General features: G+C 47.5%; 1 protein-coding gene across 2 annotated transcripts in view; it reads left to right on the top strand.

Annotated features, from left to right (window-relative positions):
- Positions 1 to 1,345: 1,345 nt before the first annotated feature.
- The window catches only part of vsnl1a (visinin-like 1a), a 37,302-nt gene continuing 22,022 nt past the window's right edge, over positions 1,346 to 16,625 (top strand). For both annotated transcript variants that reach the window (XM_056294603.1, XM_056294602.1), the window contains exon 1: positions 1,346 to 1,507. In XM_056294603.1, coding sequence (XP_056150578.1) covers positions 1,346 to 1,507 — 162 coding nt within the window. The remainder of the gene's footprint in view (positions 1,508 to 16,625) is intronic.

Raw genomic sequence — 16,625 nt, 5'->3', positions numbered from 1 at the left:
GAGTCACCAGCCGCTTCTTTTCACCTGACAGTGAGGAGTTTCGCCAGGGGGATGTAGCACATGGGAGGATTATGCTAGTCCCCCCAGTTCCCCCTCCCCCCGAACAGATGCTCTGACTGACCAGAGGAGGCACTAGTGCAGCAACCAGGACACATACCCACTTCTGGCTTCCTACCCGCAGACATGGTCAACTGTGTCTGTAGGGACGCCTGACCAAGCCAGAGGTAACACGGGGATTCGAATCGGCGTTCCCCATGTTGGTAAGCAACAGAATAGACTGCTATGCTACCTGGACGCCCTTGTGTTGGAATCAGCTTGTTTGTGCATGAATTAACTGAGCTCAAAAAAGTGACACATACTCAGACTTGGGCCCGAGTGTCAGGGGCTTGAAACTTAACTTGGACATAACTTTAGGGGTTTGAAGCTGATCATTAAGACTCAACTAGGACTCGCGATTTGGTGACTCGAGTGCAGTACTGGCTCCTAGTTCATCATGGCTTAATGCAAACCCCATTAACACTGGTTTGGAATACAATAGTGTACAATTATAGGAAGACCCTTGATAAAAGGGGTCATATACGATTCACGTTTCGTTTATATGAAATTACAAATGCACCACCTCTCGATTAGGTGCTTCATGATGATTTTTCTTATTACACTTTTTAATTTGTTCATTGTCTTTTGAATAGCTTTGGGAATAAATTCTTACACCTATAGATGTAAGAATTTATAGACGCAGTATCAATACAGGATCACAGGATGAGGGCACCAACTGAGTCCTAAAAAGGGGGGGGTCTGTACAGGTCAACTTTAGGGTGGTGTGACCATGTTTTTGTCTGTTGTGTATCAAATTGGTTTTATTTTTTAAGTCTTTTTTTTTTCACTGTGACTTCGGCTTGAAGCTTTACCTCCCTTTTAGAAACTGGCTTTTCTCAGGGCATTCTGAATCACACTTTAAATTCGGTAACATAACTTTCAGAAAGAGGCCCGTCTCTGTATCACGTGTCAAGTGATAAAATAGAAAACAACAACTAATGTGTGTGTGTGTGTGTGTGTGTGTGTGTGTGTGTGTGTGTGTGTGTGTGTGTGTGTGTGTGTGTGTGTGTGTGTGTGTGACCCCGAATGCTCACTGGTGCATGCATTGGCACACACGTGCTGTTCCCTGCATGTGTGTGCACTCTTGTACATGCTCCTCCACCCACACGCTGGCACACATATGCCTGTATGTGTATATGTGGGAGAGCATCTGCATGTCCCTTTGTACATACATGCCCCCTCCCCCGTGCCTGTGTGTGTGTGTGACTGTGTGTGTCTGTACCATGTTCTTTCCCCCCCGACAGGCAAAATGGGGAAACAAAACAGCAAGCTGACCCCTGAAGTGATGGAGGACCTGGTGAAGAGCACAGAATTTAACGAGCACGAACTGAAGCAATGGTACAAGGGCTTCCTGAAGGACTGTCCCACTGGTCGGCTCAACCTGGAGGAGTTCCAGCAGCTCTACGTTAAGGTAAGGTTGCGACTGTGAACGCCACAGCTCACCGGCGGGCTGAAACGGTCTGCCAGGAGGCGCCAGCATACATCCACACGAGCACGCATGTCCAAGCGTGCACGGGCACCTTGCGGACATACGTGCATTAAGGCACGCCAAGAGTATGCTGCACGCTACTCTGTAAATTGCTCGTGTTGTCGCAGACGTAATCATACACAGCCGTACTGTACACACACACACACACACACACACACACACACACACACACACACACGCACACACCCAGGCACCCACAAAGAAAGTGTTCAAAATGTCACCAAAGTTTACGCAGCATTTCTGGTGGAGTAGATTAGACCTAAAGAGAGCACAGCAAACATAAGTAAATAACAGTTGATTGGGGTAAATTAGCTTATATTACAACTGCAAGTGGAGAAATTACATATCTGAGACCAGCAGGGTAGAGCAGTTGAGTAACATGTAGGGGAGTGGGGTAAAATTGTTAAAAAGGACTTTTTTTTTTTGTACTTCAGTTAGAAGGCAACAGGCATGGAGAAGAATATGTTATCATTTGTACAGAGCTTGATTTTCTCTTTTTTTTTTAATTATCATCATTATTGTTTTTAAAAGTAGGTGTATCCGTGTCGTAGTAGCAGCAAAAGTAGTTGTAGTTTGATATTTTAGTATTATTATCCATCCATCCATTATCCAAACCGCGTATCCTGCTCTCAGGGTCGCGGGGATGCTGGAGCCTATCCCAGCAGTCATTATTGGGTGGCAGGTGGGGAGACACCCTAGACAGGCCGCCAGGTCCATCACAGGGCCGACACACGCACACACACATTCATACCTAGGGACAATTTAGTACGGCTGATTCACCTGACCTACATGTCTTTGGACTGTGGGAGGAAACTGGCTCCCCCCGGAGGAAACCCCCGCAGACACAGGGAGAACATGCAAACTCCACACAGAGGACGACCCGGGACGACCCCCAAGGTTGGACAACCCCGGGGCTCAAACCCAGGAATGTCTTTCTGCGAGGCGACCACGCTAACCACTTTGCCGCTACTAGTACTGTTATGATAATGAAAAATCATGGACACTGTCGTGTGGATACACAAAATAACTTTTTCTCTGGGAGTGTTCTCCAAAATCATGTTTACAAGGTCGTGTACATGAGCTTATACATAATACATGAGCTTAAAATAATGAGGCACAAATTACGAATAAGGAGCAAAATCTGCTACACACAGCAACAACTACCTCTGCCGCTATTTACTGACATGGCTGAAAGTGCTGGAAATAAAAATGATGGACAGAAAGGGACATTTGGGATCGGAGGGTTGAACTCCCCAAAAGTGAGCAACAAGCTCTTAAAGGGAAACAAACAAAATTAAACGCATGAAGTACGGATGCCCTAAGGTAGCTCGGATCAAGATCCACCGCTAATCTGATACCCTCCTAATGTTTGATTGTTATAATCTGTGCCTCATGGAGTTATGAGAGGCTTATCTCAGTATCCTACTCTTCCAGATTCCCTCCACCCCCCACCCCACCCCCATTTTATCCTTGAACGGGACCGCCTTTGTAAGTCAGTGACCAGCTTAGCTTTCTGAGTGGTGTAAGAATAGATGGCATTAATCTTTTATCGCTTGTGCCAGGAAATGCCTAACAACTAGAGGGATGGGCGGTGTGGGGGGTGGGGGGTGGGGCGGGTGGACTAAGGGGGTGATTGCAGTTACATAAGACATGCCCGGGCACTGAGGGCATCAGCGTACTTCCTCTAAATGCCATCACTTGAGCTCGAGCATCAGCCGAGAGCAGAGGAGAAACTGGAAAAGGAAAAACAAGAAAAAATCTGAAACGACCCACACATACACACACACACAACACACACACAACACACAATCAGAGTTTTAGACCCGAGAGAAAACTTTGAAACACAGCACATCTGTCAGCGGTCGCATGCGGGTGGCAGTTTTCATTACTTCCATGAGAAACCAATCTGTCCTATCGAAAAGCATTGGAATTCTTCTAAAACTGAACCTGGAATACAAAGGACGGCGCCTCCTGTGAAATAAGGGGAGAGTCGGCAGCTCCGATAAAGGGAAATGCCCTGAAATATCAGATAGCATATCCCTCAAAATCTCTTTACAACACGGTACGACACACAAGCAACAGTCGGAGGGGGGGGGGAGAAAAAAAAAATCTTCCATCGTACAAAGAGGACAACGCGGCCCGAATTAAAAGGGGTCCTGATTCGCAAAATCCTATTGTTGGTGTGTCCTGTTGTGTTCCTAGGCAACAGTGAAACAGCGATAGAGCTTTATTTAAATCCAAAGCGCTGATAAGTGGGAAAACCGGCGGACAGAACCTCGCAATAACGGGAGAGACTGTTCCTGTGAAGAGTGACTCTGCCCCTGTGTGCGAGTCTGCTTGTATGTGTGTGCATCATCGTATGACTGCATGAATGTGTGTGCGTGCTGGCACTCATGCATGTGTGGTGGTGGTGGTGGTGGTGGGGGGGTCGATATATGTAGTGGGAGGAGAGGGGGGTGGAACAGTGTGCCTGCACATCGGTGAGTGCGAGAAAACGAGAGGGGCCGGGACCGCAGAAGTGGGCGAGTGGAGCCGAAGTATGCATACATTATTCATCAGTCCTCACATTCACACAACGGGGTGATGAGATATTTGCATGAGATGAGGTGTGTGTGTGTGTGTGTGTGTGTGTGTGTGTGTGTGCTTGCATGCCTGATAAACAGCCTGTGTGCATCCACATATAATATGTACAGTATATCTGAGCCTATGTGCTCGTGCTTTGCTGCATCCATCTGCCCGTGTGCCAGCCGTGTGTGAATGAGTGCATTTGTGCATTTTTATTCTGTGTGAGTGCATGGGAGTTTGTATACATGCCCCCACCCCCGCCCCGTGTGCAGTGCATGCACCAGATAGCCACAGTTCACCTTAAGATCTTAACCTGCTGAGATGAAGGATGGTTCATCTCTTGCTACCTTTATCTTTTTGATCACCATCTCTCTCTCTCTCTCTCTCTCTCTCCTTCACGTACAACCCCCCCTCCCAACCCTTACCGCCATCCCAGCATGCCTCTGCATTCACACACCGGTATAGCTGCGCCAATTGTCCAGATGCCCCTTCCTGCTGAAGTGCTAGATGCGGTATTATCTTCACTCTGCTGCCTTTATGGAAAATCAGTGTACTGTATTGCTTTAATAGGACATAGACACACTCCCCACCCCCTGCTCTGTCGCCGTGTCCTTTAATTCTCTTCGCCTTTTTATGAAGCAGTCATCTTCGAGGCCTTGAGAATAAAAGCGAGGGAGAGAGAGAGCGAAAAAATGGCATTGAGCGAGGCAAAGAGGAACACAAAGAGTGTGAGAGAGAGGCAGAGTGAGAGAACAGGTGTAGCATATCAATTGGAAATAATAGGTGTGCATATCTAAGGGCAAGTCTGTTATGAAAGTATATTCATAGAATCAGAATCAGGTTTATTGGCCATGTAGGTTCACACACACATGGAATTTGACTTCAGTTTCGTGGCTCTCGGTGTGCTTAACATGGAATAACAACACGACAGCACAACAATCTTCAGGTATCTACACAAGGGTTGACTTTATACAGGCAAAATAAGAGGCGATAAAGTGCAATGATGCAGAGAATGTATCAGAGATGCTGATGTAAGTGTATGGTTTAACACGGTGTGCACTGAAACCAGAGTTACTGCTCCCACTTGTCTGCTGTAATCGTCAGGGTTTGGGAGCAATGACAAATTGCAGCAACGGGGCAATTACAAAAAAAACAAAAAAAACAACTTCAAAATGTTGCACAATTGGTGGGCGTCCGGGTGGCGTGGCGGTTTATTCCATTGCCTGCCAGCATGGGGCTCGCCGGTTCAAATCCCTGCGTTACCTCCGACTTGGTCGGGCATCCGTACAGACACAATTGGCTGGGTCCGTGGGTGGGAAGCCGGATGTGGGCATGTGTCCTGGTCACTGCACTAATGCCTCCTCTGGTTGGTCGGGGCACCTGTTCAGGGAGGAGTGTGAACTGGGGGGAATAGCATGATCCTCCCACGCGCTGTGTCCCCCTGGTGAAACTTCTCACTGTCGGGTAAAAAGAAGCGGCTGGCGACTCCTCATGTATCAGAGGAGGCATGTGGTAGTCTGCAGCCTTCCCCGGATCGGCAGAGAGGGTGGAGCAACGACCGGGATGGCTCGGAAGAGTGGAGCAATTGGCTGGATACAATTTGGGAGAAAAAGGGGGAACCCCCCCCCCAAAAAGTCACACGATTGATTAAAAATACAATAGTCACATTTACATTTGCCTCTATTTCACTCCACTGCGGTTCATTTTGTGTGAGTGCTACTTAGAGCATCGGTTTTCACTGCTCTGAAGGACCCACGGCACTGCTGCTCCCCTGTTCTGCAGGCCCGTTCATTACATTCACCTGTTGTTGGGTTTTTCCAGCCATCTGACCAGGGATGTTTGTAGACCTGACACCACAAATGGATGTAATTACCTACCTGGCAGAATCTCCAGGGTTTTTAAATTGGGTTTTTTTTTCAAATTGGGCCACGTAGCATTAATCCTCATGTCATGGAAAATTTAACTCAACCCGCCATTAAAATGGATCCGTCGACGGATGGGTGAGTTGACAAGTTAAATGAAAAATGGACTCTGAATTGATAGATGGACGTGTGAAAGGTTGGATTGATTAATAGATTAGCTGGCAGAGTGATTGATAAACAACAAATGGATGGATCATGGCTGGTCTGGTGAGTGGACTGGGGATAGACAGATGCATGAACGGATGACTAGATTTATGGATGGTTTAGATGGATGATGATCGACGGGTCGGTACGTAGATGGACAGATGGATGAATGGATGTGTGGATGGGTTATCGGGCAGAATGAGAAAATGCAGCCGTGTTGATACTTGCTATTTTAAAAAAACCTTAATATTTTAGGATTTTTCATTCACTTTTAGCTTCAGGAGACTTTTTTTTTTTACTTTCACAAACAAAATTGACTCGACTACATTGTCCAATATTCACAAGAACACCATGAGCCACTTTTTGTCGTACTCCACAACTCGAGTGACATTAGAAATACCAGACAGTCATACGAAGGATTGGAAGAAGGGTTTTCTGGTCAAGTGTTGAACACCGTGTGAAATTTCTCGGCCCCGGCAGGCTAACTGCTCTGGGAGCCACTTGTGTAACAGGGTAACGACACTTCCTGAAGATCGTTTTGCCGGATTTCTCCATTTAAGCGCGTTTGACGCATGCAGAGACGGCAGTCACACACGGTCACGTATCCACGGTTAAACACAGGCAACCGCTGAACACTGACATGTGCACAGACGCAGACATTCACAGTGTGCCTGCAAATGTGTGCAACCCTCCTCACACTTCCTAGTGTCCTCACAGTAATTAATTCACAAGCGACTGAAAGCTTTTAACACCGCATCCCGGCCAGACCACTGATCTGCATGTGTCTGTGTCTGAGCGTGTTATGTTCATCTGTGTGTGTGTGTGTGTGTGTGTGTGTGTGTGTGTGTGTGTGTGTGTGTGTGTGTGTGTGTGTGTGTGTGTGTGTGTGTGTGTGTGTGTGTGTGTGTGTGTGTGTGTGTGTGTGTGTGTGCATCGTTAGTGCTCGCCGGTGCTCTTGCTGTGGTTACTGTGATGAGGAAGCGCCGTAGCATCACAGTAAAAGAGGAAAGCTCGTGTGATGGTTTCTGATGCTAACAGCATCTCTTGCTGCCTCTGTCCGTCTGTCCGTCATTATCATTCTTCTTCGTATCACTTTCTGATTGTCCACATGGAACAAGGATACTGAAGAAGACAGAGAGAGGGGCGTCCAGGTGGTGCGGCGGTCTATTCCGTTGCCTACCAACATGGGGATCGCCGGTTCAAATCCCCCGTGTTACCTCCACCTTGGTTGGGCATCCCTACAAACGCAGTTGGCAGTGTCTGCGGGTCGGAAGCCAGATGTGGGTACGTGTTCTGGTCACTGCACTAGCGCCTCCTCTGGTAGGTCGGGGCACCTGTTCAGGGGGGAGGGAGAATAGCGTGATCCTCCCACATGCTACGTCCCCCTGGTGAAACTCCTCACCGTCAGGTGAAAAGAAGCAGCTGGCGACTCCACAGTTATTGGAGGAGACGTGGTAGTCTGCAGCCCTCCTCAGATTGGCAGAGGGGGTGGAGCAGCGACTGGGACGGCTCAGAAGAGTGGGGTAATTGGCCAAGTACAATCGGGAAGAAAAAGGGGGGGGGGGGACAGAGAGCGACAGAGCTCTATGGTGCTTCTGTAACACAATGTGAAAATATGGCCACAGTGAAGATCATATTCTACTGTGCCTATGTTTAGCCCAGCCTTTCATTATAATGAAGACCTAGCATCAGAAATCTAATACGGGTGCCCCGGTAGTCGGAATGGTTGCGGCACATGCCACATACCCGCAACGTCCCTGGTTCGATTCCAGCCAGTGACCCGTGTTGCATGTCCTACCCGTCTCTCCCTCCCCTTGTTTGCTGTCTGCCACTCCACTATCCTCTATCCAGTAGAGGGGAAAAAATAATCTTCAAAAAAAAAATCTAATTGACTGTATGTATGTATAGATATGTCTTTGTTGCTTCCCCCCCCCCTCATGGTTTTGACCATATAATATGGAGTTTCTATCAAAATACAGTTCATCTTCAAACTTGGTTTATAAGATCGGGCGCCTTTGTGTGCAAAAAATCCCCTTTGAATTTTGAATCCCGATACTCACCTGTGTAGTTCTACAAAGTCTGAAAAGGTATGGATTTTGATTTTTTTTTTAAAGTTATTTACAAAGCCTTGAAACGTTTGGATTTGAATGAACAATTACGTTAAAAGGTTCCCTTTGGACCCACATATTTGTTTTTGAGAGCCACGGTTGATGTGGCCTGCAAGCACAGCTCACAGTCATGTTTCCAAGCCAAGACCAACATCATGCACGCCTCAAATCAGGGGAACATTTTAAAGTGCATTAGAGAAATCAAGGTCCGGATGTAGTATGGAAATAGAACGGAAGACCTGTTATTCTCAACCGCAGAGGAGAAGAGATGATGCTGTTTTCTGCTTTGACAGCTAGCCTTGGTTTAGATTGGAAGTACACTTGTGGCAGTAATACACACAGATACACACACACACACTGACGTAAACACAGACACATGGATGCTGACCTGGATAGAGATGGCTGGATGAATCACTCTCTGTCACATCTCGGTTGCATAGCCTTGAGGGGTATGGACTGAACAGTGCGTGTGTGTGTGTGTGTGTGTGTGTGTGTGTGTGTGTGTGTGTGTGTGTGTGTGTGTGTGTGTGTGTGTGTGTGCGCGCGCGCGCGCACATTTGCAACAGAGACCATTCAGCAGTAATGGTTTTGGAAACCACTTCACTCCTCCACAGACGGAGAGACAGACAGAGCATCAAAGAGATAGATGGGTCATTATATGGAACGACAGACAGACACTGACATCACTTGGCTAGTGACCTGTGTCTGTGAGCCACAGTTCACATGGAAACATATGTCACCTGGCGGCACGATGGCACGGTGGTTAGTGCGGTCGTCTCACGGCAAGGAGGTCCTGGGTTCGAGCCGCAGGGTGGGTCATCCCGGGTCGTCTGTGTGGAGTTTGCATGTTCTCCCCGTGTCTGTGTGGGTTTCCTCCGGGTGATCCGGTTTCCTCCCACAGTCCAAAGACATGTAAGTCAGGTGAATTGGCCGTACTAATTTGTCCCTAGGTGTGTGTGTGTGTGTGTGTGGGCCCTGTGATGGACTGGCAGCCTGTCCAGGGTGTCTCCCCGCCTGCCGCCCAGTGACTGCTGGGATAGGCTCCAGCATCCCTCCCTGTGACCCTGAGAGAAGGATAAGCGGCTTGGATAATGGAGGGATGGATGGACATATGTCACCTGATCACATGGGAGAGGAGAGAGAGACACACAGAAAGAAGGGGAATAATTACACAGACAGACGGACAACACCTAGCTGCACAGCCCGGGGACTGCCCTATTACAAATACGGCTCCTTGGTAGCCACTCAGTAGCTCACCTGGAGTACTTCGAGGTCTAGTGCCTTGCTCAAAGGCACCTTTTAAGCACACCCTTAAGTGCTCAGTGAGCCCAAGAATTCAAACCAACTAACTTCTTCTTTGTCTCACGTCGCCAATTTTCTTCTTCAAACTTGCTGCTACCTGCCTTATTCCTCTGCACTTGGCTGTTCTGCTCTGTACCAGGTTTTCCGAAAAAGGTCTTATCTGACAGTAGCCATTAAAATCAGCAAATGTTTTCTTGATTTGAATATTAGCAGATTATGCAAATTTACTGCAAATGCAAATTTGTTTGCATATAAATTGCCAGGGTTGTATCTTTAAAATTCTTGTAGCTTATTTTCCCTCTCCGCCGCTTACAGTGCTCCCAAATCTGACAAAAAAGAAGACTGTTATGAATATTTACTACCAGTTAGATCCAGAAAATACTGTGGTGCTTCCTCTTCTACCCCTGGGCAGAAGAATAATGTTGTGACAGAATATCTATGCTGCACTTCCACTTAGTGGCACAAGTGTGTGTGTGTGTGTATGTGTGTGTGTGTGTGTGTTAGCGGCATGTCTGTATTTCTGTACATGGCGGGGCGGAGCGTTGGCAAAGAGACATTTAAGGGTAGCCCTGGCATGATATTTTCATGGATCACTTGCTCAATGTAATCTGATGGAAACTTCACTTGATATTTGAAGGTTTTTTTTATATGTAAATTCATAAGAATGTTCAATGTAAAACTTATATCAAACTTATTGACAGAGCGTTTATATATTACAAATAATATCCTTGTCTTAATAACTATGACACTGAAAATCTATATATAGTTCTGTCAAAACTATTGACAAGCGACGTCAATGGGGGACGCATTTCAGATTGACTTACCACTGAATACATGGATTAATACTGATACTGGCAATACCTCTGCATCTTACAACTTTGATTTTCTTCTCTTTTTTTGATTCCCATACCCCCCCCCCACCGTTTTTCTCCACAATTGTATTCAGCCAATTACCCCACTCTTCCGAGCCATCCCGGTTGCCGCTCCACCCCCTCTACTGATCCATCAAGGGCTGCAGACTACCACATGCCTCCTCCAGTACATGTGGAGTCGCCAGCCGGTTCTTTTCAGCTGACAGTAAGGAGTTTCACCAGGAGACGTAGTGCGTGGGAGGATGACGCTATTCCCCCCAGTTCCCCCTCCCCCCTGAACAGGTGCCCCGATCAACCAGAGGAGGCGCTAGTGCAGTTACTAGGACAACACCCACATCTGGCTTCTCACCTGCAGTCACGGCCAATTGTGTCTGTAGGACACCCGACCAAGCTGGAGGTAACACGGGGATTCGAACCAGCAATCCCCGTGTTGGTAGGCAACGGAATAGACCGCCACACCACCCGGACGCCCCCAATTTTGATTTTCTAATGCACACAATTTGATGTGTGTGTGTGTGCATGTGTGTGTGCATGTGTACATGCACATGGTAACTGGGGTCTTGTGGCCCCAGGGTAACTTGGCAGGGGATCTCGGAGCAGCAGTGGGCCCCTGAGATATGGTGTGCATGCCCACCCTGGTGGACATGCCCTGGCAATGATCAACCACTGCCCCGCTGGCTTGTGGGTGAGTCTGGGGAGACATAAGGCTAAGGGAGCTTACCCCAACAGAAAAACAAGCTGTGGTGGCGTGCTTCAAGGCGGTTTCCAAAAACTGTCCTGGCAGAGCTCCCTGAACAGCCTACCTCGCAAGAAATCCTGCATGCGGTCAAGACCCTGGAAAACAACAAAACCCCTGGACCCGATAACATTCCAGCTGAAATCCTCACGGAAGGAGGCTACCTGTGTACAAGGATACTGTATCTCTACATCCTTGAGGTGTGGAGTTCCTGAGTAGGTTATTTCACAACTGGCCATTGCCGGAAAGGTCCTAGCCAAGATCATGTTCCGCAGGCTAACACTCCCAATAGCCGAATGGGTCGTACCAGAGTCACAATGCGGCTTCTGAAAGGATAGAGGGACAATTGACATGATCTTTGTCACATGCCAGCTCCAGGAGAAATGCCGGGAACAGCACAAGGATTTATACATAGCATTCATAGACCTCTCAAAGGCGTTTGATACAGTTAACCAGGCCCTACTGTGGCAAGTCCTGAAGAAATTTGGGTGTCCACCCAAGTTTCACACTGTCCTGGGACAGTTTGACTCAGGAATGATGGCCCGAGTGGTAGCGGGGAACCACAGTTCTGAGCCCTTTGGTGTGCAGACTGGAGTCAGACAAGGCTGTGTGCTAGCCCCAGTCCTGTTCAATATCTTCTTAGTCTCTGTTACAACACTGTTATGAAGGAGGATGGAGAAGCAGGCTGGAGTCACCATTGACTTCAGGTTTGATGGTAACCTATTCAACATCAGGAGGTTTCAGGCAACTCCCAAGTTGATGTCTGAGAACATCATTGAGCTACAGTATGCTGACGATTGTGCCCTGGTAGCTCACACACTAGAAGCCCTGCAAAACACTCTGTCGGCAGTTGTAACTGCATACAGGAGAATGGGACTGATCATCAACACCCAAAAGAGGGAGGTAATCTGTCAGGTGAGTGCCGGCCTCCCAAGCCACCCAACAACCTTCACAGCAGAAGGACAACAGCTGGGTACTGTTACTGCCTTCAGATATCTGGGAGGCATACTATCTGACACCTGCACAATCAATGATGAGATTTAACACCACCTCAAACAAGCCTCTACATCTTTTGGTCGTCTAAGGAGAAAGATTTTCCAGAACAGCAACCTCAATCTCCACACTGTTTTCAGAGTAGTGTGCATCTCCGCACTACTCTATGGATGTGAGGCATGGACCATCTACAGCCACCATCTCAGAAGCCTGGAGGCCTTCCATGTGAGATGCCTCCAGAGGATCCTCGGCATTACTTGGGAGGACAGAGTGCCACACACAGAGGTGTTGGAACGGGTAGGCAGTTTCAGCATGGGGTCTACCCTAAACCACCATCAACTCAGGTGGTATGGGCATGTCATTCGCATGCCTAGCCAACGACTCCCATGCAAAGTCCTCTACAGCCAACTACACCTTAGCCAATGCACTGCTGGTGGGCAGAAGAAGCGGTTCAAAGACCAAATGAAGACCACACTGAAAAGATGCCAGATCAACCCCTCTTCTTTGGAGGAACTTGCCTTCTGCCGCACCATCTGACGCTCTCACGTCTAACAGGGAGTGAAGTATATGGAAAACCAGCACACACAAGGCGTGCTCGCAAAGCTACCCCTGCCCCCCAGCACCACTTTTACATGCCCAGTCTGCAACCGCAACTGTGCATCCAGGATTGGACTATTCAGCCACCAAAGGACTCACAAATAGGAGAAGATGGTCATCATTGGATATGATGGACAACCAGCAGTAGCATGCATACATGGGTGTTTTGGGGTTTTTTTTTGTAGACAGTGGAACTAGTGCTATAAAGCTAGCATGTTTCCTCTTTTGGGGTCATGAACCTTCCTCCTGCCATTGCTTTGTCTTCCTCGCGTCTCTCACTCCCCTCTTTTTCTCTCTCACTTCACATCTGCCTCCATTCTCTCACCCTCTCTCATGCCTCTCTCTCTCTCCAGTGAAAGTGGGGTTAGGGCTGCCTTGCATTAAAAAATAGCATTTGTCATTTCGAAGGCTTACAAACCACTGTCCATCGTTGTCACAACACAAACACACACACGTGTGTATGTTCATGCAAACATGCTCACAGCTGAGTACAAGAAGTCGTGAAAGCAAGGTTTGTGTGTATGTGTGTGAAGATACTTCAGTAATATCAAACAAACTCTTGGTGTTGAATTTCAAACCTCTATACAAGAGAGGTGCACACATAATAATGGGCGGCATGGTGGCCTAGTGGTTAGCACTGTTGCCTCACAGCAAGAAGGTCCTGGGTTCGAACCCCAGGCCGTCCCAGGTCCTTTCTGTGTGGGGTGTGCATGTTCTCCCCGTGTCTGCATGGGTTTCCCCCCACCATCAAAAAGACGTGCATGTTAGGGTTAATACTCCTGTCTGTGCCCCTGAGCAAGGCAGTGGAAAGAAGAACTGGAGTTGGTCCCCGGGCGCTGCAGCTGCCCACTGCTCCTATACAATAGGATGGGAAGAATGCAGAAGACATATGTCATTGTAACCGAGCAACTGTACAATGACAAAAATAAAGTGGCTATCTTTCTTTCTTTTGATATTATATGACACAACGCAGCCTGAAAGCATGTTTTTAGGAAATGTGTGGGCCTATCAAGCATTGAACCAGTTATGTTCCCACAGTGGCTTCCTCAAGGCACAGATAACCTGAATCAGTTGAATTAAATGAACTGTTAATAGACTTGTATTATAATGAATCACTGAAAGAAAACATTGTTTTAAGATGCAGGAGAACCAGTAGCACACAGTGTGTAGGTGAAGTGAGTCAAAAACGTAGGCTGGATTTGTGATACTTGATGTGCATAAACACACACAGGCACGCATATGAGCACACACACACACACAAACACACACACACATAGCCATACCTACAAATGTGTATGCACATAAGCACACTAAAACACTTGCACGACTTCAGTGGCTTCTAATGGCCTCATTAACTATCCATCCATCCATCCATCTATCCATCAATCCATCCACCCATTATCCAAGCCGCTTAGCCCAATCAGGGTTGCGGGATGCTGGAGTCTATCCTAGCAGTCATTGGGCTGCAGGCGGCGGGGAGACACCCTGCACAGGCCGCCAGTCCACCCCAGGGCCGACACATTCACACCTAGAGACAGTTTAGTACTGCCAATTCACCTGACCTACATGTCTTTGGACTGTGGGAGGAAAATGGAGCACCTGGAGGAAACCCACCCAGACATGGGGAGAACATGCAAACTCCACACAGAGGATGCTCCAGCAGGACCCCCAAGGTTGGACAACCCTGGGGTTTGAGCCCAGGACCTTCTTGCTGTGAGGCGACCATGCTAACCACTGTGCCACCGTGCCGCCCCCTCATTAACTAATGCAAGGAATTTCAGCTCAGATGGACGTAGACTTATAGATAGACGGGTTGATAGATGAATGAACAGAGAGACAGACAGACCGTTAGATTGGTCGATGGGTAAACGGCTAGATTAATGGTTTCTATCTATCCATCTTAGTTACTTATAAGCTAATTTAAGACCCTGCAGTCCTAATTGAATTACTGGTCGGAGGATGGTCTTCCTGCTGCTGCGGTGAGGGGGGAGGGTATGATTCAAGTATCTTTACATACATGTAGTTGTATGTACATATGACTTCTGTAAAATCATGTATGTATCTGTTTACGTGTACCTTCATACACCATGTGTGAATCAGAATCTAAACTAAATTTGAATGAATCTGAATCTGTTGAATTTTTTTTTTTTTTTCTCCCCAATTATACTTGGCCAATTACCCCTCTCTCCCGAGCCAGCTTGGTCGCTGCTCCACTCCCTCTGCCAATCCGGGGAGGGCTGCAGACTACCACATGCCTCCTCTGATACACTGTCAGGTGAAAAGAAGCCAGCCGCTTCTTTTCACCTTCTATTCATTTTGGAGTATGGGAAGGAAGCCTGGGGTCTCTCTCTCTCTCTCTCTCTCTCTCTCTCTCTCTCTCTCTCTCTCTCTCTCTCTCTCTCTCTCTCTCTCTCCATTGTATTTGCTCTTTGGTTGTTTTGCTACTCTTTCGCCCGTCCTTGCCTTTCCTGGCCTTCTATCGCTCCATCTTCCACCCATTCTCCCACTGCCTCACTAACTCTTATTTCAGTTTTGCTCTGTCTTTTATGTTGGTTCTATCGCTCTTGTTAATCTTTAAGTCTTTTGTTAAGTCTTTGTTTCTGCCTCCTCTCTCTCTCGCTCTCTCTCTCTCGCTCTCTCACTCGCTCGCTCGCTCTTTATTCATTCATCCATCCCTCGCCCTTAACTGTGGATCCACTGGCGGTGAGATAAGCTAACAAGGCTAAATAGCTTGAGAAAAAGTCTCCAGGGAATTCCCTTGAGAGCTATTTGTCATTTAAGACACATGAAGCGTGACGATGCCACCGCAGGCGTAAGGACGGGATTCATCTCCGTTGTTATTTCAACCACTGAATAAGAGCTAATGAAAATCAAAAAACTCCCATCGGTGCCTGGGAAGTCGTCAAATAGCCATCACGCAAAACGGTAGTGCAAAAGCGACAGCACAAAATTATACTGTAATTCTAAAGTTGACAGACGGTAACTTAAGTTGTTCGTCTACAAAATAAAAACCGTTTTACTGCTGGCATCATATTAATTTCAGAGATTTTGGAAGATGGACTGACAAGACTGACAATATGTTGTGTCTTAGGTACTCTGCCAGCCCTGGTTTGTTTGCGAACACAAATAACCAAACTGAGATCCTAAAGAAAACACTGCCCATGGACGCAGCTGTCTGCGAAGGGGTCTATCCGAGGGCATTACTGTGCACACTTTGTACAGGAGTTGCAGTTATGGTAGATATTTAGACTTAAATCCATCGATCACTGATGTAGCACATTTTACACCGAGAAACATAATGTGATGTGCTTTACATGAGAACAGATGGGAGAGAAAAAAAAACAGAATTATGCACTGAATAAAAAGATGCATCGAATATATAATTTTATTATTTTGCTCCTTGTTTGTTGAGCACTTTCCGTACCATTGAGTGTTTCATTTAACAAAGTTGTTATATATATATATATATATATACACACATAGCGGTGAAGCGGTGTATTCCGTTGCCTACCAACACGGGGATCGCTGGTTCGAATCCCCGTGTTACCTCCAGCTTGGTCGGGCGTCCCTACAGACACAATTGGCCGTGTCTGCGGTTGGGAAGCCGGATGTGGGTATGTGTCCTGGTTGCTGCGCTAGCGCCTCCTCTGGTTGTTTGGGGCGCCTGTTTGGGGGGGAGGGGGAACTGGGGAGAATACCGTGATCTTCCCACGCGCTACGTCCCCCTGGCGAAACTCTTCACTGTCAGGTGAAAAGAAGTGGCTGGCGACTCCACGTGTATTGGAGGAGGCCTGTGTTAGT

The sequence above is a fragment of the Lampris incognitus genome, chromosome 15, assembly GCF_029633865.1.
Source record: "Lampris incognitus isolate fLamInc1 chromosome 15, fLamInc1.hap2, whole genome shotgun sequence".
In the NCBI taxonomy this organism is placed as follows: Eukaryota; Metazoa; Chordata; class Actinopteri; order Lampriformes; family Lampridae; genus Lampris; species Lampris incognitus.
Note: the sequence above shows the minus strand (reverse complement) of the source record. Positions and strands in the feature narration are given on the sequence as shown.